General features: G+C 39.8%; 12 protein-coding genes and 2 non-coding genes across 19 annotated transcripts; 5 read left to right on the top strand and 9 right to left on the bottom strand.

Moving 5' to 3' along the window:
* Positions 1-6: 6 nt before the first annotated feature.
* On the bottom strand, positions 7-954 carry LOC130509284 (shikimate O-hydroxycinnamoyltransferase-like). Of its 2 annotated transcripts, none has more exons than XM_057005077.1 (3): positions 726-954; positions 469-647; positions 7-135 (listed from the first exon to the last, which is right to left on the bottom strand). In XM_057005077.1, the coding sequence occupies exons 1-3, from the start codon at positions 952-954 to the stop codon at positions 28-30; spliced, it is 516 nt and encodes a 171-aa protein (XP_056861057.1). In that variant the 3' UTR covers positions 7-27. The 2 variants fall into 2 exon arrangements, with proteins under 2 accessions (XP_056861057.1, XP_056861056.1); XM_057005076.1 differs by having other exon boundaries at positions 7-286.
* A 190-nt stretch (positions 955-1,144) lies between these two features.
* Positions 1,145-3,487, bottom strand: LOC130494518 (D-amino-acid transaminase, chloroplastic-like). Of its 3 annotated transcripts, XM_057005075.1 has the most exons (7): positions 2,967-3,487; positions 2,698-2,744; positions 2,306-2,472; positions 1,940-2,204; positions 1,528-1,855; positions 1,371-1,441; positions 1,145-1,271 (listed from the first exon to the last, which is right to left on the bottom strand). In XM_057005075.1, the coding sequence occupies exons 1-7, from the start codon at positions 3,253-3,255 to the stop codon at positions 1,209-1,211; spliced, it is 1,230 nt and encodes a 409-aa protein (XP_056861055.1). In that variant the 5' UTR covers positions 3,256-3,487; the 3' UTR covers positions 1,145-1,208. The 3 variants fall into 3 exon arrangements, with proteins under 3 accessions (XP_056861055.1, XP_056861053.1, XP_056861054.1); XM_057005073.1 differs by having other exon boundaries at positions 1,528-2,204; XM_057005074.1 differs by having other exon boundaries at positions 1,176-1,441; positions 1,528-2,204.
* On the bottom strand, positions 3,309-3,503 carry LOC130510279 (U2 spliceosomal RNA). Its single transcript, XR_008943957.1, has one exon. It is a non-coding gene; the product is annotated as a U2 spliceosomal RNA (small nuclear RNA).
* An 81-nt stretch (positions 3,504-3,584) lies between these two features.
* On the top strand, positions 3,585-4,941 carry LOC130509655 (uncharacterized). 2 transcript variants are annotated; one of them, XM_057005819.1, is made up of 5 exons: positions 3,585-3,759; positions 3,841-3,915; positions 4,057-4,242; positions 4,353-4,392; positions 4,691-4,941. In XM_057005819.1, exons 2-5 carry the CDS (start codon positions 3,913-3,915, stop codon positions 4,747-4,749), a joined length of 288 nt encoding a protein of 95 aa, XP_056861799.1. In that variant the 5' UTR covers positions 3,585-3,759; positions 3,841-3,912; the 3' UTR covers positions 4,750-4,941. The 2 variants fall into 2 exon arrangements, with proteins under 2 accessions (XP_056861799.1, XP_056861798.1); XM_057005818.1 differs by having other exon boundaries at positions 3,586-3,759; positions 3,844-3,915.
* Positions 4,942-5,787: 846 nt separating this feature from the next.
* On the top strand, positions 5,788-5,859 carry TRNAM-CAU (transfer RNA methionine (anticodon CAU)). The gene has a single exon. It is a non-coding gene; the product is annotated as a tRNA-Met (tRNA).
* Positions 5,860-6,148: 289 nt separating this feature from the next.
* LOC130509654 (uncharacterized) lies at positions 6,149-7,793 on the bottom strand. Its single transcript, XM_057005817.1, has 4 exons — positions 7,496-7,793; positions 7,075-7,145; positions 6,676-6,946; positions 6,149-6,586 (listed from the first exon to the last, which is right to left on the bottom strand). Exons 1-4 carry the CDS (start codon positions 7,604-7,606, stop codon positions 6,386-6,388), a joined length of 654 nt encoding a protein of 217 aa, XP_056861797.1. The 5' UTR covers positions 7,607-7,793; the 3' UTR covers positions 6,149-6,385.
* An 829-nt stretch (positions 7,794-8,622) lies between these two features.
* LOC130494425 (early nodulin-like protein 15) lies at positions 8,623-9,249 on the top strand. Its single transcript, XM_057006450.1, has 2 exons — positions 8,623-8,797; positions 8,872-9,249. The coding sequence occupies exons 1-2, from the start codon at positions 8,623-8,625 to the stop codon at positions 9,237-9,239; spliced, it is 543 nt and encodes a 180-aa protein (XP_056862430.1). The 3' UTR covers positions 9,240-9,249.
* Positions 9,250-9,275: 26 nt separating this feature from the next.
* On the bottom strand, positions 9,276-10,184 carry LOC130509224 (DNA-directed RNA polymerase subunit 5-like protein 1). Its single transcript, XM_057004969.1, has 2 exons — positions 9,853-10,184; positions 9,276-9,786 (listed from the first exon to the last, which is right to left on the bottom strand). The coding sequence occupies exons 1-2, from the start codon at positions 10,060-10,062 to the stop codon at positions 9,364-9,366; spliced, it is 633 nt and encodes a 210-aa protein (XP_056860949.1). The 5' UTR covers positions 10,063-10,184; the 3' UTR covers positions 9,276-9,363.
* An 872-nt stretch (positions 10,185-11,056) lies between these two features.
* Positions 11,057-14,798, bottom strand: LOC130509286 (ubiquitin carboxyl-terminal hydrolase 23-like). Its single transcript, XM_057005078.1, has 9 exons — positions 14,249-14,798; positions 14,045-14,159; positions 13,851-13,961; positions 13,593-13,765; positions 13,199-13,522; positions 12,914-13,042; positions 11,741-12,785; positions 11,527-11,611; positions 11,057-11,428 (listed from the first exon to the last, which is right to left on the bottom strand). Exons 1-9 carry the CDS (start codon positions 14,516-14,518, stop codon positions 11,266-11,268), a joined length of 2,415 nt encoding a protein of 804 aa, XP_056861058.1. The 5' UTR covers positions 14,519-14,798; the 3' UTR covers positions 11,057-11,265.
* A 145-nt stretch (positions 14,799-14,943) lies between these two features.
* On the top strand, positions 14,944-17,315 carry LOC130494426 (RNA polymerase II C-terminal domain phosphatase-like 4). Of its 2 annotated transcripts, none has more exons than XM_057005080.1 (8): positions 14,944-15,084; positions 15,216-15,370; positions 15,452-15,546; positions 15,621-15,739; positions 15,826-16,006; positions 16,078-16,367; positions 16,468-16,653; positions 16,734-17,315. In XM_057005080.1, the coding sequence occupies exons 2-8, from the start codon at positions 15,216-15,218 to the stop codon at positions 17,115-17,117; spliced, it is 1,410 nt and encodes a 469-aa protein (XP_056861060.1). In that variant the 5' UTR covers positions 14,944-15,084; the 3' UTR covers positions 17,118-17,315. The 2 variants fall into 2 exon arrangements, with proteins under 2 accessions (XP_056861060.1, XP_056861059.1); XM_057005079.1 differs by having other exon boundaries at positions 14,953-15,084; positions 15,181-15,370.
* A 1,158-nt stretch (positions 17,316-18,473) lies between these two features.
* Positions 18,474-19,389, top strand: LOC130509687 (uncharacterized). Its single transcript, XM_057005858.1, has 4 exons — positions 18,474-18,632; positions 18,738-18,875; positions 18,971-19,116; positions 19,220-19,389. Exons 1-3 carry the CDS (start codon positions 18,549-18,551, stop codon positions 19,097-19,099), a joined length of 351 nt encoding a protein of 116 aa, XP_056861838.1. The 5' UTR covers positions 18,474-18,548; the 3' UTR covers positions 19,100-19,116; positions 19,220-19,389.
* Positions 19,390-19,612: 223 nt separating this feature from the next.
* LOC130509686 (transcription factor LRL3-like) lies at positions 19,613-21,281 on the bottom strand. The gene has a single exon (XM_057005857.1). It carries the CDS (start codon positions 20,372-20,374, stop codon positions 19,964-19,966), a length of 411 nt encoding a protein of 136 aa, XP_056861837.1. The 5' UTR covers positions 20,375-21,281; the 3' UTR covers positions 19,613-19,963.
* LOC130510104 (transcription factor LRL3-like) lies at positions 20,593-21,238 on the bottom strand. The gene is made up of 3 exons (XM_057006451.1): positions 21,008-21,238; positions 20,747-20,899; positions 20,593-20,670 (listed from the first exon to the last, which is right to left on the bottom strand). Exons 1-3 carry the CDS (start codon positions 21,236-21,238, stop codon positions 20,593-20,595), a joined length of 462 nt encoding a protein of 153 aa, XP_056862431.1.
* Positions 21,282-21,811: 530 nt separating the features above from the next.
* LOC130509288 (uncharacterized) lies at positions 21,812-23,376 on the bottom strand. The gene is made up of 8 exons (XM_057005083.1): positions 23,219-23,376; positions 22,963-23,051; positions 22,790-22,853; positions 22,622-22,699; positions 22,475-22,551; positions 22,335-22,401; positions 22,157-22,264; positions 21,812-22,048 (listed from the first exon to the last, which is right to left on the bottom strand). The coding sequence occupies exons 1-8, from the start codon at positions 23,288-23,290 to the stop codon at positions 22,016-22,018; spliced, it is 588 nt and encodes a 195-aa protein (XP_056861063.1). The 5' UTR covers positions 23,291-23,376; the 3' UTR covers positions 21,812-22,015.
* Between the last annotated feature and the right edge of the window lie 98 nt (positions 23,377-23,474).

Raw genomic sequence — 23,474 nt, forward strand, 5'->3', positions numbered from 1 at the left:
ATGAGACAGGCAACTGCAGAATCAGAGTCAGGATTTGATTTGTAAGCCAAGGATGTCATGGAGGATTGTCAAAAGGAGGTGGTTGGTATTCAGTATGTGGAAATACAGGAGAGGGAGGGTCCTGTGCGCGAAGAACTGTGCGGTCAAAGAACGGAGTTAGCTTAACTGGAAGTCCCCGAGCAGTTCTAGACCATGCTTCCATGAAAAATTCAAGAGAACTACAGTCTCCGAATGTATGGTGTATCGAGGTTCCAATACAGATGGCTCCACATTTGAAATATGTAACCTTTGCAAAAAAAAAAAATATATATATATATATATATATATATCAGTAACCTATCTGTTAAATAATTGTTCATAGAGTCCATGTGTGTGTAATGTATCTAGACTAATATAAATCAACAGTTCATTGAGTCCATATGCATAACAAAGCATTTTTTTAAGGGAAATAGATGGGGAAATGCTTACTTGAAAGAGAAGAAGTGGTAGAGAGGAGATGTCGCCTGAGTAGGTAAGAGCAGGTACAAGTTGAGAGAGATCCAAACCTTGAGTGAGCAAGCCAATATCTTGAATAGTAGAATCAGTCTCAGCCTCTACAAGCAGCACTTTTTCTCCATTGCATCGAATCTCCAACCTCCCATTCTTATCTACCACATATAAAGCAGAAAGAATCATCAAATGATTAGAGAGATCTAATCAGGTTTTAATAGGAATTTTAGTCTTACCCTTTTGTAGCCTCCCAGCGGCAGGGTAGAAGAGGACAAGCACCTTGCTCAGAGCATCGATGAGTGAACGAGTGTTGGGAAGATTGTAGGAGGAACAAGGGTTGTAAAAGTAAAGGATGCCCATGTGGAACCTCACTTGTATCAGGTCCAAGTTAGAAAGCCATAGACTGTGTATAGGTGTTTCCTCAGCTGGCTTCACGATCTTAGCTTGTTTCACCTGTATCTTCATCTGACGTACGGTCCTCAAAGGCTCCTGCTTAACAAGAAATCCAGGTACGCGACTGAGAATAATTTAAGCACTGAGCTGATCCATACAGAGAAAGTGGAATAGATTGAAGAATTAGAAAAGTCCTAAAAGGCTTTACCACTTTTGTCACCACCTCAATTTTGGAAAGAAAGAGAGAAAAGTAGAAAAGAAGTTTGTGGGCTAGACGCAACTACTCTAACACATGTCGGAAATGGTCCCCACTTGGAAGTGAACCTTTACAACGTTGATTGGAAGCAAATGGAACCGTGAGTCAGGACACAATTGGATATAACTTCAACCTTACAATTAACAGCAAAACAATAAAAACAAAACATAAGTTGATTGTCTCTGATGAGCAAAGAGAATGGTTTGGCTCAGTAAGGAACAAGCACACGAACAGAAGGTGGACCAGAGCTCATATCTTCCAGCAACAGATCAAGTAGCGCATTGGTTATATGACCTTCTTTCCCTGAGTCCGATAAACAATAAATCCATCTTCAATCAGCCACAGTTATAATCAACAAGAACATCATAAATGAGGTTTCTAAATCTTACCATCAGCAATAACTTCTTCATCCCACTGAATCACCGGTTTGACGAGAACACCGCTCCCAAGAAGCATCATCTCATCAGCGTTCTTCCCATCTTCCACCGTCATATCCATAACTCTCACACTTTTGAGCATCCCCTTGCGTACAAGCTGTTCAGCGAGTGTAATCGTTCTCCTCGCCGTACATCCACTCAAAACGTTATCAAACCGTGGCATCACAAGCTCCCTACCACCATTAACAACGAACGCCACGTTCATGTTCGGACCTTCTGCTATAAACCCATCGTTATCCACCCAAATACCCGCAAACGCACCTTTGGCCTCTGCCTCCATCTGCGAGAGGGCGTTTGGGAGATAGTTAACGCTTTTCACAGTAGCAAATTCCGGAGGCTTGATGGGGACGGAAGATGTCACTACCTTGACACCTATTCGGTCAACGTTGAAGTCCTTTTGGTACACAATGGCGTAAAGAGATGGTTTGGGACAATGAGATGGAGATAGTGAGAAGTCCCCAGGCCCAGCAGATAGCCAGTATCTTAGTGAGCCGTATCTACAACCAGAGACGCTCACGGTTTGGATGAGAATCTTTCTGATAGTTTCCCGGTCAAACGGAAGTGGAATCTTAGCCATGGAGGCAGATCGTAGGATACGGTCAAGGTGCTGATCCAATTCATAAAGGTGTCTTGCTTGGTTGCGAGGCACATAAAGAAAGAAACCGAGATGATTAAGTAAACAACTAACAAGACTAATAAAGGTTTTGAGCTGAGAAGCAAAGTAACTGACCCATTAATGATCATGGCGGTATCAAAGACACCATGACCACGGTGAACCATGTGATCATCCAACGGAAGAACCATAGCTGCTGGATCAGTTGTGATTCCGCCAACAACGCTTGAGTACATGGCCAACAACTGTTTTCCTTCTCCTACTAGTTTCAGCCTCTCAACGACCTTTTGTACAAACACCAAACATTGTTCACTGATACTCAATCAACGCCTAGAGAAAACATAAACAGACAAAATACATGCCTATTACTACAGCCCCTTCACATCTATAGTTTTTTTTTTTTTTAACAAAACTGAGAACAACACAGCTTTGCTTCTGTCAATGAACAAAATGGGAACAGCTTTTGTGATTTTTAAAGACATGTAAGAGCAAAAACAACAACGAACTACCTCATTGCTGGACAGAACAGGAACATTCCACGAGTGAGAGTTTGAACCTGTGGCAGACAAGGATTCAGATTTCTTAAAACCTTAATTAGATGTTACAATTCATTAACTCCAAGAACAATTATAAGTGACTAAGATAACAATTTGATTTAACGAATCCCAAATCCAGACAATGCCCAGAAAAGCCACGTAATCAAAATTATAAAAGAATCAATAGGAAAGTGATGTTTCTAGTATTAATGTTAAGTTACGAAGAGACGCTAGTTTCGAACCAGAGCACATGAGAGTCCTTCCTCGTCGTGTACGCGGGAATCGCAAGCCGCGACCAGAAGAACATTGAGCTCCGGACAGAAAGCGTAGAGTACAATTGTTAACTGACAGCTCCGACAAGAAGCCGGTGATGGACTCCGGAAAAGAAACGAATCGAGATGACATTTGAAATAGTGAGCTGAACTGGTTAGAATGATTCTCGTACCTGCTGGCTGCTGTTGTAAGAGCGTTATAGATAGACTGGGCCAGTTTTGGGGCATGGGCCTCTTTTTCGAGTAAGTTAGGGGACATTTCAAGCACAAGTTAATAAAGCCAATTTATAAAAAAATTAAACTGGATTATTGGTGGGATGAGCCGGCCCGTGCTGTAGTGCAACGCATGGGCGACTCGCAGAGACCCAGATAGCAAGCTATCTTGATGGGCCTCCTCCCTCAAAATATAGAGTTAATATCGTGAGACCCGATGGGCCTCATATCAGATATTAAACTGATAAGAACAGATACTACACTTGATCTTAGCCAAAAGGCCGAGAAAGGTATGATTTGTTACGAGGCATTGCATCTTATTTTATACTACTCTTCATGCCTTCCACTTTTATTTCGTGACCGATGTGGGACTTTCGAAAAGAGTAGTAAGAGACAAATAAGAACACTCTCTTTGCCACAGCAGGTTTGAATAAAGCTTAACCGACAATAGTCTTAAACCTGGAGCCAAACAAGTCTTTGGCTCTTGCCTTGTTCAGCTGAGTCTGAGAAGAAGAAGAAGCCAGACTTTCTCAGATTTTCCATCCTCGTGGTAAGTATCCTTAATTGATCTAATCATTCGATTTCATTGTTATCCAATTCGAAAGTCTGAATCTTTTTGGCGTCTCTGAAGCAGATTTTTCCCGGAAAGTAATCACAATCGGCGCCGGAGGAGGAAGAGATTGTTCAGTCGTTGTCTTGTACCATGGTACTAGCTTTACTTTGACGGGTTTTCATTTATCTTAGCACAGTCACCTTTATTAGATCGTTATGTGTTATTTAGCTGGGGAAAGTTGAGAGCTTTAGCCTTGGACTGATTGATTAGTCTGCGTTGATCTTGTTTCTGCAGGCCATGTATATTCGTGTGAAGCGCATGAAAGCCACTTACTTTATCCAATGCGATCCCACAGAGACTGTTTTGGATGTTAAGCAGAAACTCTTTACCCTCATCGAGCAACCAGTCAGCAATCAGCGTCTCATCTTAATGTCTACTGAAGAAGTATTAGAGGATTCCAAATCTCTAGCAGAGCAGAAGGTATCAAACATATATGCAACAACTGTTCAAGTTTAAAGAGCTACTACACCTTACTCATATGGAGGTTGTCACTTGTTACTACTTACTGTATTCTTTGTTTTGTTGTTCAGGTTGAGAACGATGCCGTCGTGGCTCTGACTTTGAGGAAAGGTACTTGACCCTTATTTTCCTTTGCTCCATGTATTGTAGTATTCTGGTTAATTCAGCGCCTTGTTGGCTATAGAGGTAACACGGACTAGTAGTAATGGAATATATACATCTAGTAACCACAGTTTGAATATGTTTCTTTGGCTGTTGAAACGTTGCAATCTCTACAATCTTTGTGACTAGCTGAACGTTGGTTCTGTTGTTTTATATCCCCCTTAGCTCTTATATTTAGCCCCTCGCTAATTACAAACAATTGTTATGTGGTAAATCATTAATTGCATCTCATTTTTTTCATGTGCAGACGATGACGACTTTGAGGATGTTGACATTGCACAGCCCACCGACTTTTCTGTTGCATGAAGAATTATAACTGGGGCTGGCTGTATCAGGAGAACCTTTGCTTCAACAGGAGTAGGAATCTATAAACGCTTTAAGTTATATCTTTCTCTCTCTGCTTGTATCAGACAATTGTTGTAAGTAAAGATATTGAGACGTGGAAGTGTGATTTGCAATTTGCAAGATTATAAGTTGTCATGAAGTCTTTTTATGTCATCTCTCACATGTTTCCAATTGCGGCCTCTGAGCAATGCAATGAACTAGATCTTCAACAAACTGAAAAGACAGTTCTTGTTGGTGTACACTTACATGCTTTGTAACATCGAACTCTTTTTTATACAGACATTGATCCAAGCACCACCATTTCATCTTCTAAGACATCTTATATGAGTTTAAACTTGAAACTTTGACTGCAGAACTGGAATACGAAGAGGAAGCAGAGCAGCTATTTGAGCTTTTTCCTTAGTATGCACTCCTACTTCTACATGCTTTGCAACATTGAATTGAACTCGGGCTTCTTATATCTCTGTAGACCTTTATTTTAAGCAACTGGTCACATCAGGCTGTAGATTTCATATTATGTAGTATTATTTAAACTCCTGGAGTTGGAGAAAAAAGAAATATAAATCCTAATAAGCTGCAATTCCCTTTATTAGAAAGGGTGTTTTGCACTTATGAAGCTAACCTGTGTTCTTGTTCCTTCCTCTCCTCGCAACAAGATGGTCTTTTTGGTATGCTCAAGCTTCACTGAAGAAGCTGATGTCTATGGCGAGGATCTTCAAATCTGTTGGAGAGAACCCATGATTACACAGTTGATCAGAAGAGTGTAACTCATTAGTTTATTTGCCTGTTCTCAGAGAATATCCATTTTATCCGAATGAGAATTGAGTTTCTATGATATACAGGACTGCTGAGCTTCGATTATATTGTCTTTATGAACATGCAGACTGCAGGATACAACCAGCCAGCTAACTGAGTTCATGATATGTGAGTTTTGCTACCATGGGCAAGTTGAAGCATTTGAAAACATTATGATTCATATCCATGATGTTCAAACAACAAATCAGAGTGGCGCAGCGGAAGCGTGGTGGGCCCATAACCCACAGGTCCCAGGATCGAAACCTGGCTCTGATATAAATGCTATTTTTCCGTTTTTGCTATTTCCTATTTTATATGTCATTTTCTGTTTTGAGTCTTTTGACACTGACACTGACACATACGTATTCCATTCGAGGAAAGCAGTAGCTGACTAGCTGCTATGGGAAGAAAGAAACAGGGGTTGTGTCTTCTTTACACGGACCGAGCCACAAGGGGAATTAGCTAAACCATTTTGGACAAACTCTTAATGGTATCTTGTTTTCAACTCGGACTCGCTGCTTTGTCTTTGTGTTAGGTATGAATCTGAACTTTACACGAAATGTTTCTTTTAAGACACGTTTGAACACTTTCTGACAGTTGATCTTGTTCCTGGACTTGCGTTAAAGGACACATGTTCCAATATACAAATGTCTCTTCACTTCGAAGAATGGACCAGGGGATAAGGTTTTCAAGTTTCAAGCCACAATTGGATAAAACCTTTTTAAGCTAAATTGATGCGAAGCTATATGATACAATAAGACACGTTGACTTGCGGAAGAAGAAAAGTATTCTTTGACTTTTTTTAGACTCTGAGAGCTTCAACAGGATCTTGCCATGAAATTTTCCTCTTATTTGATCCGTTTCCTCCATTCCTACAAGACGATAGCTTCATATCTTTCTTCTTCTGCTGCTGTTGCATCTCGATGATGCTCATCCTCTTATTGTCTTCCACTATCATTCTCTCTTCACTATTGTTCGCTGCTTCTGTTTCTTCTTCCTCTCCCTATAATCAAATACATGAGGTGGTCAAAGACTAAAGACATGTTGGTTTGTTTGTCCACTCACATTGCGGGAGCGAAAAATGGTGCTTACAGATATCTGGTTTAGATCAAACAACGGAACTCTTTTCTCCAGACTTGTTTTGGTTTCATTCCCCGAGTACTGGTTTAAGTCAGGAAGCGAAACATGTCTAGTTTCTGCTTCACTTCTCTTATTACCACCACCAGACACTTCAACTCGTACGATATGCGTCTTACTCTTCTTCCAACCGTTTGATCTTCCTCTGCCCCTTTTGACATCTGGTGGTGGTTTCATTACAGGTTGGTCTTCTTGTCTCAAATATCTGTATCTCCGCCGCAGAAATCTGATTTAACAAACATAAAACATATGAGAGAACAAACATCAAGGACATAATATGATAAAAATTGTAAGTATTGGTAAGTATGATAAATATGTTAAATTGTCAGAGATTGTAAGTATCTACTACTATACCGGACTTCTGCCATTAGTGTTGCCTTTCTCTCCCGCAACGTCTGTAACTTTATTCTCATTGCTTCAGTGTCCTTGTGTAATTAAACAACAAACAGCAACACGCGTTAAACTTTATTAGATACAGATTCAAGTGATCATAGAGATCTAGAGAAACAAACACTAAGAAGACACCCCTAACAAAGATTTGCATAACTACACATGACCAACAAAGTAAGAGGCATTATGTATTTTATGTTTCATCTTTCTCTTTTAAGACAAAAAAACATAATCCCTTTTAACAGATTTTCAGAGCAGCCGTGAGAGAACAGATCAGGGTGAAAAAAAAAACATATTCTCAGATCCAGAGACAGTTTAGACCAGACCCATAAACTGAAACTTAATTTATAAAACTCAAGAAAGAAAGAAAAAAAAGAGTTGGTACCATATGCAGTTCTTGATAGTCATGCATAAGGGCATGATGCCTAAGTCTGACTTTTGGATCCTCAATAGGACTAGGGTTGGTGGGAATAAACTCGTTGTGAGTTGGATTCATCAGATGAACGCAAGATGTGTTATTATTACAGAATCACACAAGGAGATATGGAGAAAGATGCAGAGGAAGTTCTTGAAAGAAGAATGTGAAGAAAGAGAGAGGAAGGTTCTGGGTTTTGTGTTGTATTTCTAAAATATCAAGCTGAGGAGAAAGACAAAGAAGCAGAAAAGAAGGACATATCATGTTGTTGTTGATGTTGGTGTTGTTGCTGTGAGATAAAGAAATAAAATAAAAGCAAAAATGTTTTTTTTTTCTTTTTCTTTTTGGATGTGAGTGTTACTGAGACAGCAGTGATGAAGATGGAAGCAGACTTGTGCACTAAAATTGTTGGTGGGTCAAGAGAAAAAGCAACTTCTCCTTTTATCTTTAATTTACAGAAATCTTGAAGAAAACGTCTATCTCTTTTGTTTCTTGTGTTCCATTGTCCTCTGTGGAAATATAAACCATTCAAACTCCTGGGTCCATTGAAAAGATACTGATGAGAATAGAGGTTGAAATATAAATGTCAAGTCTTTAAAAAATATTATTCAAGAAAAGTTAGATGGTTGACGAGAAAAAAAAACCATAATAAGATTCGCCTTTTAAAGCTAATATTACTCATAGATTGTGCAGAAAGTCTGACTTGATTTCTGGAAACTGGTGCTTGGTTTTAGAGTTTTTTTCCTTTGTCACATGCATTCCACTTACTCTGCTTTAAAAAAAAAATCTTTAAATATCTTAACGGTAATAACTTTTTTTTTTGCGTTTACATGGATGATTCTAATGCAGCGATGACCAATATCAGCTGATGGAGGAGGAAGATAAATGCAATAGTGGAAGTGTTTGGTTATAGTCACAATTAACACACACAGCTTCTGTAACGTTTAGCTTCTTCACTTCACGAGCTTTGTTTATGATGGTCACGTTTTGGTTCATGGAAGAGATTTGTTTGGATCTAGTAAGCCAAGATCTCTCTCTCTTACTATATATATTTTTGGCGAATTCACCTAACACACAAAAAAACATCATCAATCACAATGTCTTCTTCTTCGCTTATGATGTCTTGTTTGTTTCTGTTATTGTGTTTGTTGTGTGAAGGCAGGGAGATTCTAGTGGGAGGCAAGTCTAACACATGGAAGGTTCCAGAGTCTACAGAAGAAACACTAAACAGTTGGTCAGAAAGAACAAGATTCAAAATTGGAGACTCTCTCTGTAAGTAGTTGAGGTCACTTACTCATGGCTATGTTCTGTTTTCTCATTTACTTCTTTTTTTATTCTTTCAACAGTGTGGAAGTACAATGCGGAGAATGACTCAGTGATGCAAGTGAGTCAAAAAGATTACGAGAGATGCGACAGATCAGAGCCTATAATAGGATACAAAGATGGTCACACAAAGGTAGAGCTAAACAGATCAGGTCCTTTTTACTTCATCAGTGGCGAAGACGGGCATTGCCATAGAGGAGAGAAGCTTCATGTTGTGGTCTTGTCTCCAAATCACAACAGAAGCTATGCAGCTGATGCTCCTCCTTTAACCTCTCCGGACACAAAAGACAAGGGAAGTAGTGATCATGTTCTGATCAACCAAGCACAAAGATCCGTTGCAACTGCTTGTTTCCTTGCTCTTCTTCATATTCCATTAGCCTTTTTGGTTTAGTCTTGTTACCTCTTTGGTTCAGACAAGAAAAAATAGTGACTTTGGATGACTTTATTGTAATAAACCAAAAAAACATTGAACAAGCAGGGTTTTGTAAAAATCCAAAATTCAAGATACAAACAAACTAAACAGCATATCGATAGGTGTAATAGTCCAAAGAAGTAGCATCACTCCGTCTGATCTTAACAACCTGTCCTCTCCTGAGTCCATAGTATCTAGCAACAGGATCAGAGACAAGGATACGAGGCAACTGCGTGTCTTGCACCGTGTACTTTAGAAGCAGCTCCTTCTTAGCTTGGTTGTCAAGCACATAGTACTTGTTAATAAGTTTATGCTCGGTGATGTTAGTCACCAACTCAGCTTCCTCAAAGACTTCAATAGTCAAAATCTTGTTCAGCTCTATTATAGCGTTCTTGGCTGCACCAGTTATGGGCTGTGGAACGACTATGATCCCTCTAGTGACTTTATCGTCTCTCATCTTCATCACCACGTCTTTTTTAATGATTGGGACTCCCACTTTAGGGCCTTCCGGGTAGAACACGTAAATCTACACCAAGAGAGTCAAAAGATTAGCTTTTCATATGTATGTTGTTGCTTTATAGACGTTAGTTACCTTGTCTTCTGGATTTGGACCCTTGTCGGCTGTCACGAACAATGCTTCCTTGTTGACTTTGTTCATAGCTTTGCAAAACTTCTCAACAAAGTCTTCTCTTTTCAACTCTATATCAGACTCTTCTATGCTGTAACCTCTATCTCTCAGCATTTGCAACACCGTGCGATGTACCTTGAAGACCCTCGTGATCTCATCATCCGCCTCTGCCATTCTCCTCTTCAAAGCTTGTTTTTTTTCTTAGTATTTTGTTAATGCCGGCTAGTGAGTTAGAGATGAGTTTTAAAAAAGGTTTACTAGGGTTTAGGGGGCTCTACTGTTATAACATTGTTTATATTTAATGCTTTGGATGTTACAATGCTAATTCTAAAATATTATTTCGTGAATTATGAGGATATATCATATATTAGTAAACCTTTGGAGAATGAAAAATTGAATTACTAGAGGCTAAAACAGAACAAGCTGAGAGGAAAAGAGATGCGTAAACATGATTCTCTTTTACAATGTGTTAAAAAAATAGCATGAACCTGTGTTGTAGGGGTGGGCGTTCGGGTACCCGTTCGGGTTTCGGTTCGGATCTATTCGGATTTTGGGTTTTCGGGGTCAAAGATTTCAGCTCCAATCAGGTATTTCTAAATTTAGGTTCGGGTTCGGTCCGGATCCTTGCGGGTTCGGTTCGGGTTCGGATAACCCGTTTAAATTATTTTCAAAATTTTAAAATTCATTATATACTTTAAACTTCATAAAATTTATAAACAAAATAATATATTACATATAAATTTCAATTACATGTATCAAAGTACCAAAATTTAACATATAAATTGGTTTAATTTGGATATTTGGATAGAAAATCAATACATATTTTATGTATTTTTGATGTTTTGAATATACTTTAATTATTTAGACATGTACTTTTGACTATTCATATATATTTTCAAGTATTTTGAAAAATCTAAAAGTATTATATATATTTTAGATGCTTTTTAATATACATTCAATCTAAAAATAGTTAAAATATATATGTATATTAATCTATTTCGGATACATTCGGGTACCCAAAATATTTTAGCTCAGATCGGGTTCGATTTTCTAAATACCAAAAATTTAAACCCATTCGGATATTTAATTAATTTCGGTTCGGATTTGATATTACTTTTTCGGATCGGATTCGATTTTTCGGGTTCGGTTTTTTTGTGCAGCCCTACTGTGTTGAGTAAAAACCATTGCATTACTAGAGAGACTAAAACAGAACAAAACTGAGAGGAAAAGAGATCACAAAAACAATCTCCAACGTCTATAGCCTCTCTCTCTCTCTCTCTTCCTCTGTTGTTAATATTAGTTTCTGCCCAATACAGTAACAAAGTGTATTACATATTCATTTTTTTATATAGATTATGGATGCTCAGTTCCTTATTCTCATTTCCGGAAACCTGTCTTTGCGGTGTTCATGCGTTGCGTCCATTTCTTCTTTGTGTCTGTCTGTTTCTTTGATGCAAACGCCTGGAACGGGTTCGGTCCTGCATACATCTCCTCTTTGATCCTTATCTTCTTTTTCTTCCCTCTATCATACTCCTCATCCCTGCCACATTCCCAATACCATTGATGTGTAAACCAACCGCCTAATAATATTTAACTAAACCCAAACAAAGCTTATATAACGTAAAGCCTCAAACTCACCACTCATCTGCTACATAACCGATTTTAGTGCCTTCACTCATTCCCATCTTCTTAGAAGCCGAGACTTCTTCATCCCATTTGCCAACTGCAATGGTTATCAGACTTAACTCCATCACAAACAATCACACAGACTCTGGTTCGCTATATAGCTACTAGCAGTAAGAATTACTAAAAAATTTAAATGTCATAAAAGATGAGAAAACGGAAAACTTACCAACTGTCTCTGGCAAACCCCGGGTGAGAATCTCTGGCAAACCCCGGGTGAGAATCGTCGGCTCATCTTTCTGCAACACGATTTGTTCATCTTTTGACGACGACTCTCTCTTTCTTTTGGCGATTTGGCTTGCTTTAGATAAGCCAGAACTCCTCAACGGTGGTTGTTGGTCTGAAGCAAGAACGGCACCATTTTGATTATCAGCACTCTCCTTGAGATCTCCAGTCGTCGCTGAGCCAAGCAACATATTCCCATTACTGTTCATTTTCCTTTCATTATGGACACTCTTTCCAGGCAAGCAAGAAGAGCCGGAAGCAACTTCGCTAGTTATCTCTGACGTGGAACGCTCTTGATCTTCAGCTCTTTTCTCGGATAGAAGCTCCTCAGAAATAACCTTACCAGCTAAGCTACTTGATCTTCCCTTCTTCTGTTTCTTCTTTTTGCGTACGCCAAGGGCCAGCTTAAAAAGTCTTAATCCCACTTGCAGGGTCGTTTTTGTTTTACCCTTGCGAGTCTTTCTTGGTGTGGTGAGAGTCTCCTCGGCTTTAGCTACAGAAGTCGGCAAGTTCACAAGAATTTGAGCCTTGCTGCTGCCATCCAGTAGAGGGGAAACCTTCCCTGGTAGCGTTGCGCTTGCAGCCTTTATATTCTCCTTTACCAATGATCCTTCCCCATTAGCCTGTGATAGTGGCAGCACCTTCTGAGCACCTTGATTACATGATCTCAAAGGTGCTTTACCATTTTTCCTCTCAAGTATCTCTTTTGCACTGCTTGTGGGATCCTTCTGAGCACCTTGATTACATGATCTCAGGGGTGTTGTGCCATTGGTATTAAGACCGTTAAAACTAGATGCTTTCATGACTGTTGAACCACTCACTCGATCATTTCTGTTAGAAGATATAACCATAGGAGCTCTGTTTGTGGAAAGACTCTCTTTCTTAACCATGGCAGGCGCATTCTTTGGGGCCGTGTTTTGTCTATCACGGACATAGAAGAGCATATACGCCTTCTGATTGAACACAATCTTCTCACTAACTTGGGAAACCTAAAGCAACAAAGTAAAAGAGTAACTTACTAGTAGCCAAACGTAACCAGAAACTATGTACAAGAAATAAACAACTAACAGCACCAAAATTTTGCAAACCCAGAGAAGGTAGAAACGCTGCTGCTTACCTTGTTGTCATCAAGGGAATACCACATGCCACTAGTTGAAGTGCGAACAAAGGATGAATAGTGACCAGAATGAATACTTCGACCATAATGAACTAAAACACTATTCAGAGTGTACTTCAAGTCACCTTCCTGTTCAGCACAAGTAAATGTATTGTTATAACGGAAGTCAAGAAGCTCAATAATAAAAAAAAATAAAAAAAATACATGAACCAGATTATCTAAACAACTCCAAGAACGTGTCAAATTCATAAGAGTACATAGAGCACAAGAGGAAGTTTCACTTACATTCGGACCACTGAAAAAAGGTTTCAAGTCAACTGCAGAGGGAAACTCGACTTTCCGGTCGATTTTATCGGAACTATGTGCTTCAAACCGCTTGAGATGCAGAGCTAGAACGTACGGTGCTTTAGAAACAGTCAGCTGTTTTGTAGCCTTAACTTTCTGCTTGCATCTTTCACATTGGTAAACCTTTGCACCGTCATCTAAGAGCTCAACAGAAGTGAAACGTGTGAGCGCTCTCTGCAACGAATCTGCCTTGGAAATGTCTAGGCTTAGGTCAAGAAACGGATCAAACTTGTCGGAGCAATGTGAACATTGCGCGCATTGCACCTGAAAAATACACAAATATTATTAGAGCAGGCTTGCGCAATTAAATCTAAAAATAAAAAGGAAACTTTACCCGACTACGGAGGGTACCACCGAATATTTTGTGAACCAAGCTGCTCCTGTAAGCATCAGAGGACTCACTTGGCACACCAGAAGGCAGAGAACACTTGTGCATGCATTCTAGCAAATTGATCATGTACTCATGTGCATCTTCCTGCCGACCATTCCTGAAGTTTCTCGATACGCCTAAACCAAAGCAGTTGAGAATCCGGTTAAGTAAATTGGTACGCTAATATAGTGGGAAGCAGACAAGGTTCAGAGAAGCATGTACATCGCAGGTTTGAGACCAAATATTTTGGGGCTAATGTGTCGCCAGTAGCTTGGAGAGCACTCCTCACATGCTTCTGCATTGCACATAAAGCACAAAACCCAGCCACGTGGCCTATACACAAAACGAATTTGATATCAACATTGTAGCAGAGACTGAACAACCATAAACTAAGCATTACGAGCAGATCTACTTACAGCGTTTCTCATGGCCAACATTTAGTAGGTAAGCAGCTAAGGGCTCAGTGTATGTCAAACACTGTAATACCGAGTTAAGAAAACATGTATTCCCGAGATTCTCCAAACCCGCACCCTACAAAATCAACAAACAAAAAGTAAGTAAATGTCTTTCCATCGATCACAAAGGTTCGCATGGAAGGGGTAAGGTAAGCTACTACTAACGATTTTACGGATGGTTATGCTAAAGGTAAGCGCCCGATCGAGCGAATCGGACCCGTCTTGCTTCTTAACGGAGGAGGATGAAGAGAGAGCTAGCTTGTTGGCAGAAGAGAAGCTGGGATTCAAAGTCTCCAACTTGAAATCGGAACCACCTTTGTTAGAGAAGCCGTTCCAGGGTTTCCTCGCGGGATGAAACTCGATCCTTCTGAAGACGGCTGAAGCTGAAGAGGACGAAACGGCGGAGGATCTATTATTACTCGCTGCCTCCTCCATCGGCGGGGAATCAAACGCGATCCGCGTTTAAGACAAGACACACGGCTTTTTTTTTTTTTGTGATTTCTGTCGGGGATTTAGAGTTGGAAGATCAAAGGAGAGAGCTTTCACGGCTATCTTTCGAAAAGAGAGTGACTCGAGTGGGCAGCTGCAACGCGCTATATTAAACCCTAGAAAAGATTCATCAAGACATTACTCTCTGCCACTTGTGTTTTCTTTTTTTTAGTACAAAGGACACAAAGGACACGAGCTTCTGTTTCTGTTACGGTGGTCTATATCGCGCCGGATTATCACCCGGTCAACGAACAGAGGTATTATATAAAGTGGACCTAAGTTAGGTTAGCAAGCCCAAATTAAAAGCCCATTTAATATGAATTAAGTTTTATTATAGGCCCTTAACGAGCCTCATTTACATAACCACACTGGCGCTCGTGAAATATATCAATCGGAGCAGTCACTTCACTGTTGCACATCCCCGTCGTCGAGGCGTATCTCCTTGCTCCGTCGTCAAAACCTAATCACGATTTGAGTGTTCTCTCGCCATCGGCGGACACTAAGCAGAAGAGGTAGTCTTCCCATATTCTTCTTCTTTCGTACGCTTTGTTGTTTCTCTTCGATTTCGCAGTCAATTTGTTACTTATGGATATCCTGAAATTTCTCAGATTTTGGCGCTTTGTTGTGAGTGGTTTTTTTTCAGATGAGCGTGGCGAGTGATTCACCAGTGCATTCTTCCAGTAGCGATGATCTCGCTGCTTTCCTCGAAACCGAGCTGGACTCTGGCTCAGATTCTTCCTCTGAGTCATTTCCCATCGAAGAAGCAGCAGAGGATGATACTGAAGTTTCCAATCATAGGTTTCCATGCCATATCTGAGTCTTCAAGCACTAGAAATTTTCAAATCTCTAAAAACATGTTTCTCAATCATGTTATTATAGGTTAAAGAGACGGAAACTGGAGCATCTAGAAACCGTGGATGATGAAGATGAGATTGAGGATGTAGCTTCTGTGAAGTTTTCACAAGAAATCTCTGGTGAAAGTCTCTTTCTTTTAGCCTTACTTTGATGCCTGTTTTATTGACTTTGGAACTGGCTATTGCTTTTGCAGAAGCATCCTCAAGCAAGTTACCGTGCCAACACCCAGGGACCTTCGGAAACATGTGCATTGTTTGTGGACAAAACGTGGAAGAAGAAGAAACTGGTCTTTCATTCACTTACATACACAAGGTATTCCGCCAATCTATTCGATTTAACTTTCTACTTTCAGTAGATCATCAAGTCTTAGCTATTGTTGAAAATGTGTTTTTCTATAGGGTATAAAGTTCCATCAAGATGAAGTAACACGGATGCGTGATATAGATATGAAAATGTTGCAAAACCAGCGGAAGTTATGTTTAGTTCTTGATCTAGACCACACTTTGCTTAACTCAACCGTACTTAGGGACTTGAAACCAGAGGAGGAATACTTGAAAAGCGTCACACATTCTCTTCAAGGTAATACAGTCTGCATGTGTTGTGCAGTTTTATTGAGTTTTAATATATATTTTTTTCTTTTCTGATCTCAGATGTTTCTGGTGGTGATCTCTTCATGCTTGAGTTCATGCATATGATGACCAAATTAAGGCCGTTTGTTCGTTCGTTTCTAAAAGAAGCCAGCAAGATGTTTGTATTGTATATATACACAATGGGAGATAGGCCGTATGCACGACAGATGGCGAAGCTGCTAGACCCTAAAGGAGAGTACTTCGGTGAACGGATCATTTCTCGAGATGATGGCACGGTGAGACATCAAAAAAGTTTAGATGTGGTGCTGGGACAAGAAAAAGCTGTTCTGATTCTGGACGATACAGAGAATGTAAGTTTGTTTAGTCTGCTTTGTCAATTCTTCATGTCATTTACAGTCATGATATTATCGTGTTAGATTAGATTTGCTGATGCTTGGTTTTGATGCGCAGGCGTGGCCAAGTCATAAAGACAATCTGATCGTGATAGAGAGGTATCACTTTTTCGCTTCAAGCTGCAAACAGTTTGACCATAGATTCCAGTCTCTCTCGCAGCTGAAGAGCGATGAGAGCGAACCAGATGGGGCACTTGCCACTGTTCTTAAAGTCCTTAAACAAACACATAGTCTATTCTTCGAGGTATGCTCAATAATCAAATTATAAAAAAGAGAAACTTTTCTCTTGTCTGGATTGCTTTCTGATTGTTACTAGCTTTTCAGGATGGAGGAGAAGACTTATCAAGTAGAGACGTGAGGTCATTACTGAAGCAAGTGCGTAAAGAGATACTTAAAGGATGTAAAGTGGTGTTCAGTCGAGTGTTCCCGACCAAGTCTCAGGCTGAGGATCACCCGCTGTGGAGGGTGGCTGAGGGATTGGGAGCCACGTGTGCAACGGAAGTGGATGAATCTGTAACACACGTGGTGGCAATGGATGTGGGAACGGAGAAGGTGCGCTGGGCCATAAGAGAGAAGAAGTTTGTTGTGCATAGAGGATGGATAGACGCAGCTAATTACCTGTGGAAGAAGCAGCCAGAAGAGAACTTCGGGTTGGAGCAGGTCAAGAAGCAAGGAACAGATGAAAAGAGCGATGATGTAAACATTTGAAAGGTAGACTTGAGGAAGAAACAGATGACTTATGTAATTGCATTTTGATTATGAAAGAAAGACAGAAACAAAAAGTTTTTTAACAAGAGACTAGTTTGGGGTGTCGTTGCTTCTGGGTCCAACCATTGTCTGTGTTAGAGCTGGCATTTGGCTCAAACCGAACTCATCAAACTGAGAATTTTTGGTTTTTGGTTGACATCCGGTTTGGCTAAGAACTGTTCAGTGAGATTAAAAGATTCAGTACGCTCTTGGTCTGATACGTGTAAACAAATGGTTCGATAAACATCAGCTAAATAAACTGAAATTAACCGAATTGTACCAAATTTCACCAACTAGTTTTTAGGGATGGACAAAAAAACCGAACCGAACCGATCGAACCGAACCAACCGAACCGAAATCGATTCAAACCGAACCAAAGTCTATTGTCAAACAGTTAGGTCTAAGATTTTCCCAACCCGAACCAACCGAACCGAACCCGATCCGAACCGAACCACATTGAACCGAACCAAACTAAACCGAACCCATAACCAATGTGCATATTAGCAATATACAATATACTAAAATGCTAAGACTAAAGTTATTGTTAATTTTATTAAGGATTTTTTTTTAGTTTTCTATTTACTTTAGTTAATTTTTGTTTGATGTTTATAATTTGTTAAAGTTTTTGTTTCAGTTTTACATTATATTTAGTTTACATAGTTTATTTTGTAGAGGTATTATTAACGATGTTTTTTTTAATTTTCTATTTATTATAGTTAACTTTGATTTGATTGTGCTCTTATAAATGTTTTGTGTTTCTAAAAGTTTTTTCGGTCTTATATTGAATTTAGTCAACATAATTTAGTTTTTATAATCGTCAACACGATGATTTTATGACCATGCGTTTGTGTTTTAAAACCGAACCGAATTCAAACCGAACTGAGTTCAAACCGAACCGAAACCGATCCAAACCGAACTAACTATGGTTTACTTTGGTTGGATAAATCATTGAACCGAATTAACCAAACCGAACCGAACCCGAACCGAACCGATAAAATAACCGAAGTGCCCACCCCTACTAGTTTTTGATTTCCACTGAATCAGCAAGATAAACCGAGGAATAAAACGGTTTCGGTTCAATTCAAAGCACAACAACATAAAATCTTAAACCGAACTTTATAAACTGAGAGTTTCAAACCGAACTAAACCAAAATATAGTTCGGTTTACTTCAGTGGCATTTTTTCAAAAACCGACCAAAAAACGAATGCCCATGTGTTGTCTCTACCGACTACTTTGTTGGGCCGAAACAGCCAGTCTATTAATGAATAGTGGGTAATAGTGGGCCACATCTATTTAGTTTAATTTATTGTTTTTCTTTACTCTTATACCTCTTTGTCACGTTCGACCGGCTAATCGTTTCTTCTTCTCACCGTCGCTCTGCTCTGCTAAACATGGTGCTCGATGCTTATGCTTCGTCGAACCCTAATCAGGTTCACGAGGACGTTCTTCAGAAATCTAGAGACGCTTGCTACAAGGTCAGTCCCCTTTCTACTACTTCCTTGTTGTTTAATCGATTGCGATGGATGATTAGGGCAAATCGTGAATCGTGTCGAGTGATTATTGATCACTAATTTTTACAGGCAAGAGATGCTTTTTACACTTGTCTGGAGAAGGAATCTGGTAAAAAACCCACTGAGATCGCGTCCGTAGGTCTTCTCTACCCTAAAGAGTGCAGCCTTTCCAGAACAGAGTTTGTCAAGAACTGCCGCTCCTCCTGGGTATATTGTTCTGTTTCCTCTTTCTCTCTCTCTCAGTTTCTTTTGTGAGGTTGATCTAATGGAATTGATGTAATAAAAAAATAAAACATATGTAGGTGAAGCATTTCGATAGGGAGTACTGTCGGAACAAGAGAGTCCAAAGGCTGTTAGATGATGGAGATGAGAGGAAAGGTCCAATGTCACTCCCTCAGCCTTACACTTTCAAGCCTTCCCCTTCTTCTTAGATCCCCTTCCTTTCCTGGTACTACAACGCTGATCTTTTTTTTTAAATATATTCTTTAACTTCTTCTCACCATTGTTTAGCTGATTCCGGGAAGTTTTTGTTTGTCTTTGTTGTTGTGTAGGAAGAGGAAGATGACTGAGTAATCCCTTTGGTAGCACTTACCGTTCCTGAAGCATTAGGACTCATTTTCTTTGCCGACTTTCTTTTGTTTTATATCCCTTAAAGTCTCTCGTCTTTATTTGAGTTGTAAGCTTACAACATGGGAATAAAGGTGTTGTGCTTTTGAAGGAACCTGGTTCTTTGCCTATTATTGTCTATTGCTCACAATCTGCAAGCATTTAGTATTACAGTATGCTGATATATAAATGGTTATTTGGTTGGTGAATCAGTGAGTGAGTCATTGACTTGGTTTGTTCCACACTGTCCTTGAAACTTAAGTATCTTCCTCTGCCTCTATTGTATAAACCCCTATCTCACTCGTGGTATCTTAATGGCCGCCGCGTATGTTGAACTTGAGCCTGAATATAATAAGTGGTAGAATGTGGGGAGCTTCAACTTGAATAGAGATTATTATACTGGTTCAGGTTACATTCGATTTACCCAAACGGTAGCAGCGTTGACAAAGCGATTTTGGGTTAAGTAGTGGAACGCATGTCTCTTAGTTTTCGGTCCCACCACCTCTCTACTGTACTGTATGGTTTCTGCCTTGTCGGTTATGCTAGTTGTGTGTTTAAATGTTGTAAATTAACTGTTTTATATTATTTAATGCTTAACAATGAAAATTGTAGATAGAAAATGAATATTAGTGTTTGACACTTCGACTCAAAACGGAGAAAATGAAGAAGCAATTGAGAGATCCTATGGATCACGCCTTGGAGGCAGATACATCATCCATAGTGGAGGAGGCTTCAGGTGCAGCACCTGCTACATTTGCCTCCTGTGCTGCTACAGCATTGGAGTTGGGGCTGAAGAGAGCTCCACGAGAGTGATTAGATGATGATGACATTGCTGTTGCGAGGGAGATGGGCATTAGACAAAGCCCCTTCCCTTGAAGGTACTGCATTGCTGATCCCATGTCTTCTTCCATCAGTTTCGCCACCCTCTGCTCCGTTGTCCTTAGGCTCTCGCTGGATGATCCCGTTGCGTTTCCATTCCCGTTACTGACATTGCATGGTCCCGAGAGTGCGTTGAGCTGTCCTCTTACCTTACATTTTACCAAAAAACCACAATGATGATGATTAAGTGATAATATGCCACTTTTACCTAAAAAGGCCATGAAGAGGGACTAAAGAACTAACCTCGGATGTGAGACCATTGAGTCGTGGACCAGCTGCTCTTGCACTTCCCAATCTGCTCATGCTTAGTACTTTGACTTGAAGCTGAAGGAATCTAACATACTCGATGATCTCGTCCAGCATTGATGCTTTATCCGTCTGCATTACATCATATCAACCAATTCAGTTATCATGCAAATCCAGATAATCACCTGTAAGATCATGAAAGAACCTTGTTGGTGTTGGGAACCAGTTCTTGGAGAGACTTCATCCTCTCTGCAATGCGTTCCCTTCTCAACTGCCACAAAACGATACAATCAGAAACACAAGATAACAGAGATGAGATGGAGGTAAGTGAACATTAATGAAGATACCCGCTCAGCGATGCTGTGAGGATCGGTTGCCTGGCCTCTCCTAGCTCGCACCCTTGGCTTTTGGCGAGCCACAGGTGGGCTCGTGGTTGAGACAGGCCCTTGCGCCTGCTGCAACCCATCTTGGCTACCCGTTGTTGTTGGACCGCTAGACTCCTGCATTTACAAACACAACACAAAAAAGCTGTCATTTTGAGGAATCATAAATAAACATCCTAAGAGTTCGTTGGTATGATGATGTAATGTAAGGTGATGGTTTGGAACCTGTGGTTGATGGAATTGGTTAGAGACGGTGAGAGCGTGGAAGAGTGATTGAGGAGGAGGAGGGGGGAGAGATGATGAGTCCCAGGGAGTAAGAGGAGGAGGAGGAAGAGAGGAAAGCATTGACATGGTTTCATGGAAGAAACCGTTACTGTTTTTGTTTATGAACTCTCCCTTTCCTTCTCCATTCCCATTTTCCATCTCTTCTTCTCTTGTCTTCCTTTGCTTCCTCATGCATTTTTATCCTCATTTTCGTTATTGTTTTAAATTTATTTAAATTTACTGGCCGTTTCTTTTTCTTTAAAAGAAATATTTATTCCCTTAGGTACATCTGAGATATTTAATAATATGAATTTCGAATCTCTCAATTATATTATCTCACAAAAGTCGTACGTAGCCGGCCTCTTTTTTATGTTTGTTTTTGTTATTAATAATCCTAAAATCCAATTCTTGATTTACTCGAATCTGTATACAATCAATTTTACATTTTTTGTGTTATGTTTTGTTTAGAAAAAAAAATAAAAAGCTTAATGTTATGCTTTGCCTCTTCGAATGATTAAAATGTTCCTAACTTTGCAAATTAATCATGTTATAAATGTATAATTTATGCAAATTCAGAGAGACTTACTCTTGCATGTCACTCCGTCTCGGCAGAAACTGATTTGTTGACACATGTTTGCTTTGTAATTTGCACTGATCAAAGTGTATATCAATTTTCTTTTATAATTTCGGTAATGGACGATGCCATGTTTCTTTACTCTTCTTCTATCGCACTTGACATAACCATGTTTGCCTACACACTACTAAAACTAGGAAACTGTTCTATCACCAGCTAGAATTGTAAACAAGAGGGTATGTATGTAGTTTACATCAATCAACGGACAATGGCTTTGCAGCTCAATTCAAAACGTTAACAGTATAAGTTAAAGCCAAACCATACAGACAAGACTTGCACTAGCAGTTAACATATAAAGCCAACAGATCGTGCGTGGCAACTCGACGAAGGTGCTCTCACTGGCTGAGCCGTGCCTCTCTTTTAAGCACCTGTGCAACATGGATGGAAAGTAGGTTAAACAGGTGATAAGATTTAAGCTTTTTTTCTTCTCAAAAGCTTCTCGAGGTAAAAGATACATCATATAGAGGGATGCTAACCTCATCAGCAAACTTGATCAAAATGGTAGTCCGAGGACGTTGTTGTCCTTCAATGGGTACGAAATGAGCCGTTACCACAGCAGGAAACCCTGCGTTATCCAGAACTCCCTGCATAGAGGACATGGTCTAAGCCGTATGTTCTAAGCCGTATTCATGAATATGCAAATACAGCACTCACCTTCACTATGCCGGCCACAAACGCTCCGCAGTTGAATGTTCCCATGTCTTTTGGAATCGAAATGAACCTACACTTTCACATTTTTCATCACTTCCCTTTATCTTAGAGTGTTTAATGGAAAGAGCTGGAGGAATGTAAACCTGTTGACGAGAAGCTCTTTTTCACTGATCATGTACTCATCTTCATGTTCTGTTCCTTTTTCAAGTGAATCAGCAACCTATGGCATGTCCATAGAAAGAATCAATCCTATAACAACTAGTCAATTTGAAAAATCATCACTCACTAACCTTTCCAAACAACACCTTCCACACGGTGCTGTGGACGAAAGACAGGATCCCTAGTAACCTTGTCTCTCTTCTGTTTCCCTGAAATATTGGAAAAAAAAGGAAACGTTGACTTTTTCAGTCGTTCAGGCAACAAGTCTCAGACATCATTTTGCAAAAAACAAAACGTACCTTCTCTCGGTTGCAAAGAAGCTCCAAAACTCGAGATCCAACAGCATAACCAGCATCCTCTAGTCTGAGAGAGACAGCCATCATTACCAAGTACAAAACACATCGTTGGAATGTGAATGATTCAGACTATAAAAAAAAAAGAAAGTAAAGATCATATATCTCTTGTTGCTCACCTTCTTTCAAGCTCAGCAATGTTGTCAACCTGGGTTTGATTGTACTGAACCAGCTCCGAGAATAAGAAAGCAAACGCGCTCAAGCTCACCTACAACACACGTAGAGTTTCAAAAAGCCATTGAGAATTAAACGATCACCACAAAGAGATCAGATCTTAAAAGGAGTAGATTTTTTTCCGAGAAAATGTCCGAGATCGAAGCAGGAAAGTGGATCTAGAGGGGAGAGCGACAGAGAGAGAGAGAGAGAGAGATATACCTCTTGTTTGCCTTTGCTGAGTGGCTTGTCAAGGACATTAGAGTACTGCTTCATTTTCCCCACTCCGATCATCTTCTTCAGAACCCTAAACGCACACTACCTTTCTCTCTCTGAGGAAATTTACGCTTTTCCGGGAAAAGAATCTGTTTTATTACAGCCGGTTTTGTCTTTGATTTGGTTTGGTTTGATTTGGTCAATATAAATTGCGGTGCGTTTGTGGTTTAGTTTGATTTGGTCAATATAAATTGCACTCTCT

The sequence above is a fragment of the Raphanus sativus genome, chromosome 3, assembly GCF_000801105.2.
Source record: "Raphanus sativus cultivar WK10039 chromosome 3, ASM80110v3, whole genome shotgun sequence".
Lineage (NCBI taxonomy): Eukaryota > Viridiplantae > Streptophyta > Magnoliopsida > Brassicales > Brassicaceae > Raphanus > Raphanus sativus.

What these genes read in the sequence shown, in the direction of transcription:
- LOC130509284 (XM_057005076.1), bottom strand. Translation starts at nt 954, where the DNA reads ATGAAGATACAGGTGAAACAAGCTAAGATCGTGAAGCCAGCTGAGGAA. An exon ending in CGCTGGGAGGCTACAAAAGG is followed by an intron (nt 648 to 725) that starts GTAAGACTAAAA and finishes TATATGTGGTAG; the next exon opens with ATAAGAATGGGAGGTTGGAG. An exon ending in TACCACTTCTTCTCTTTCAA is followed by an intron (nt 287 to 468) that starts GTAAGCATTTCC and finishes TTTTTTGCAAAG; the next exon opens with GTTACATATTTCAAATGTGG.
- LOC130494518 (XM_057005073.1), bottom strand. Translation starts at nt 3,255, where the DNA reads ATGTCCCCTAACTTACTCGAAAAAGAGGCCCATGCCCCAAAACTGGCC. An exon ending in CTGTTCTGTCCAGCAATGAG is followed by an intron (nt 2,473 to 2,697) that starts GTAGTTCGTTGT and finishes TTTGTACAAAAG; the next exon opens with GTCGTTGAGAGGCTGAAACT. An exon ending in ACCGCCATGATCATTAATGG is followed by an intron (nt 2,205 to 2,305) that starts GTCAGTTACTTT and finishes CAACCAAGCAAG; the next exon opens with ACACCTTTATGAATTGGATC.
- LOC130509655 (XM_057005819.1), top strand. An exon ending in AATCTCTAGCAGAGCAGAAG is followed by an intron (nt 4,243 to 4,352) that starts GTATCAAACATA and finishes TTTGTTGTTCAG; the next exon opens with GTTGAGAACGATGCCGTCGT. An exon ending in GGCTCTGACTTTGAGGAAAG is followed by an intron (nt 4,393 to 4,690) that starts GTACTTGACCCT and finishes TTTCATGTGCAG; the next exon opens with ACGATGACGACTTTGAGGAT.
- LOC130509654 (XM_057005817.1), bottom strand. Translation starts at nt 7,606, where the DNA reads ATGAATCCAACTCACAACGAGTTTATTCCCACCAACCCTAGTCCTATT. An exon ending in ACACTAATGGCAGAAGTCCG is followed by an intron (nt 6,947 to 7,074) that starts GTATAGTAGTAG and finishes TTGTTAAATCAG; the next exon opens with ATTTCTGCGGCGGAGATACA. An exon ending in TTGATCTAAACCAGATATCT is followed by an intron (nt 6,587 to 6,675) that starts GTAAGCACCATT and finishes ATTTGATTATAG; the next exon opens with GGAGAGGAAGAAGAAACAGA.
- LOC130494425 (XM_057006450.1), top strand. Translation starts at nt 8,623, where the DNA reads ATGTCTTCTTCTTCGCTTATGATGTCTTGTTTGTTTCTGTTATTGTGT. An exon ending in CAAAATTGGAGACTCTCTCT is followed by an intron (nt 8,798 to 8,871) that starts GTAAGTAGTTGA and finishes TTCTTTCAACAG; the next exon opens with TGTGGAAGTACAATGCGGAG.
- LOC130509224 (XM_057004969.1), bottom strand. Translation starts at nt 10,062, where the DNA reads ATGGCAGAGGCGGATGATGAGATCACGAGGGTCTTCAAGGTACATCGC. An exon ending in GTCCAAATCCAGAAGACAAG is followed by an intron (nt 9,787 to 9,852) that starts GTAACTAACGTC and finishes CTCTTGGTGTAG; the next exon opens with ATTTACGTGTTCTACCCGGA.
- LOC130509286 (XM_057005078.1), bottom strand. Translation starts at nt 14,518, where the DNA reads ATGGAGGAGGCAGCGAGTAATAATAGATCCTCCGCCGTTTCGTCCTCT. An exon ending in GCATAACCATCCGTAAAATC is followed by an intron (nt 14,160 to 14,248) that starts GTTAGTAGTAGC and finishes TTGATTTTGTAG; the next exon opens with GGTGCGGGTTTGGAGAATCT. An exon ending in GGGTTTGCCAGAGACAGTTG is followed by an intron (nt 11,612 to 11,740) that starts GTAAGTTTTCCG and finishes TAACCATTGCAG; the next exon opens with TTGGCAAATGGGATGAAGAA.
- LOC130494426 (XM_057005080.1), top strand. Translation starts at nt 15,216, where the DNA reads ATGAGCGTGGCGAGTGATTCACCAGTGCATTCTTCCAGTAGCGATGAT. An exon ending in GTTTTCACAAGAAATCTCTG is followed by an intron (nt 15,547 to 15,620) that starts GTGAAAGTCTCT and finishes TTGCTTTTGCAG; the next exon opens with AAGCATCCTCAAGCAAGTTA. An exon ending in CACATAGTCTATTCTTCGAG is followed by an intron (nt 16,654 to 16,733) that starts GTATGCTCAATA and finishes CTAGCTTTTCAG; the next exon opens with GATGGAGGAGAAGACTTATC.
- LOC130509687 (XM_057005858.1), top strand. Translation starts at nt 18,549, where the DNA reads ATGGTGCTCGATGCTTATGCTTCGTCGAACCCTAATCAGGTTCACGAG. An exon ending in CTAGAGACGCTTGCTACAAG is followed by an intron (nt 18,633 to 18,737) that starts GTCAGTCCCCTT and finishes TAATTTTTACAG; the next exon opens with GCAAGAGATGCTTTTTACAC. An exon ending in AGAACTGCCGCTCCTCCTGG is followed by an intron (nt 18,876 to 18,970) that starts GTATATTGTTCT and finishes AAACATATGTAG; the next exon opens with GTGAAGCATTTCGATAGGGA.
- LOC130509686 (XM_057005857.1), bottom strand. Translation starts at nt 20,374, where the DNA reads ATGGCCTTTTTAGGTAAAAGTGGCATATTATCACTTAATCATCATCAT.
- LOC130510104 (XM_057006451.1), bottom strand. Translation starts at nt 21,238, where the DNA reads ATGAGGAAGCAAAGGAAGACAAGAGAAGAAGAGATGGAAAATGGGAAT. An exon ending in ACCAATTCCATCAACCACAG is followed by an intron (nt 20,900 to 21,007) that starts GTTCCAAACCAT and finishes TTGTAAATGCAG; the next exon opens with GAGTCTAGCGGTCCAACAAC. An exon ending in CTCACAGCATCGCTGAGCGG is followed by an intron (nt 20,671 to 20,746) that starts GTATCTTCATTA and finishes GTTTTGTGGCAG; the next exon opens with TTGAGAAGGGAACGCATTGC.
- LOC130509288 (XM_057005083.1), bottom strand. Translation starts at nt 23,290, where the DNA reads ATGATCGGAGTGGGGAAAATGAAGCAGTACTCTAATGTCCTTGACAAG. An exon ending in AAAGAGCTTCTCGTCAACAG is followed by an intron (nt 22,402 to 22,474) that starts GTTTACATTCCT and finishes GTGAAAGTGTAG; the next exon opens with GTTCATTTCGATTCCAAAAG. An exon ending in TTGTGGCCGGCATAGTGAAG is followed by an intron (nt 22,265 to 22,334) that starts GTGAGTGCTGTA and finishes TCCTCTATGCAG; the next exon opens with GGAGTTCTGGATAACGCAGG.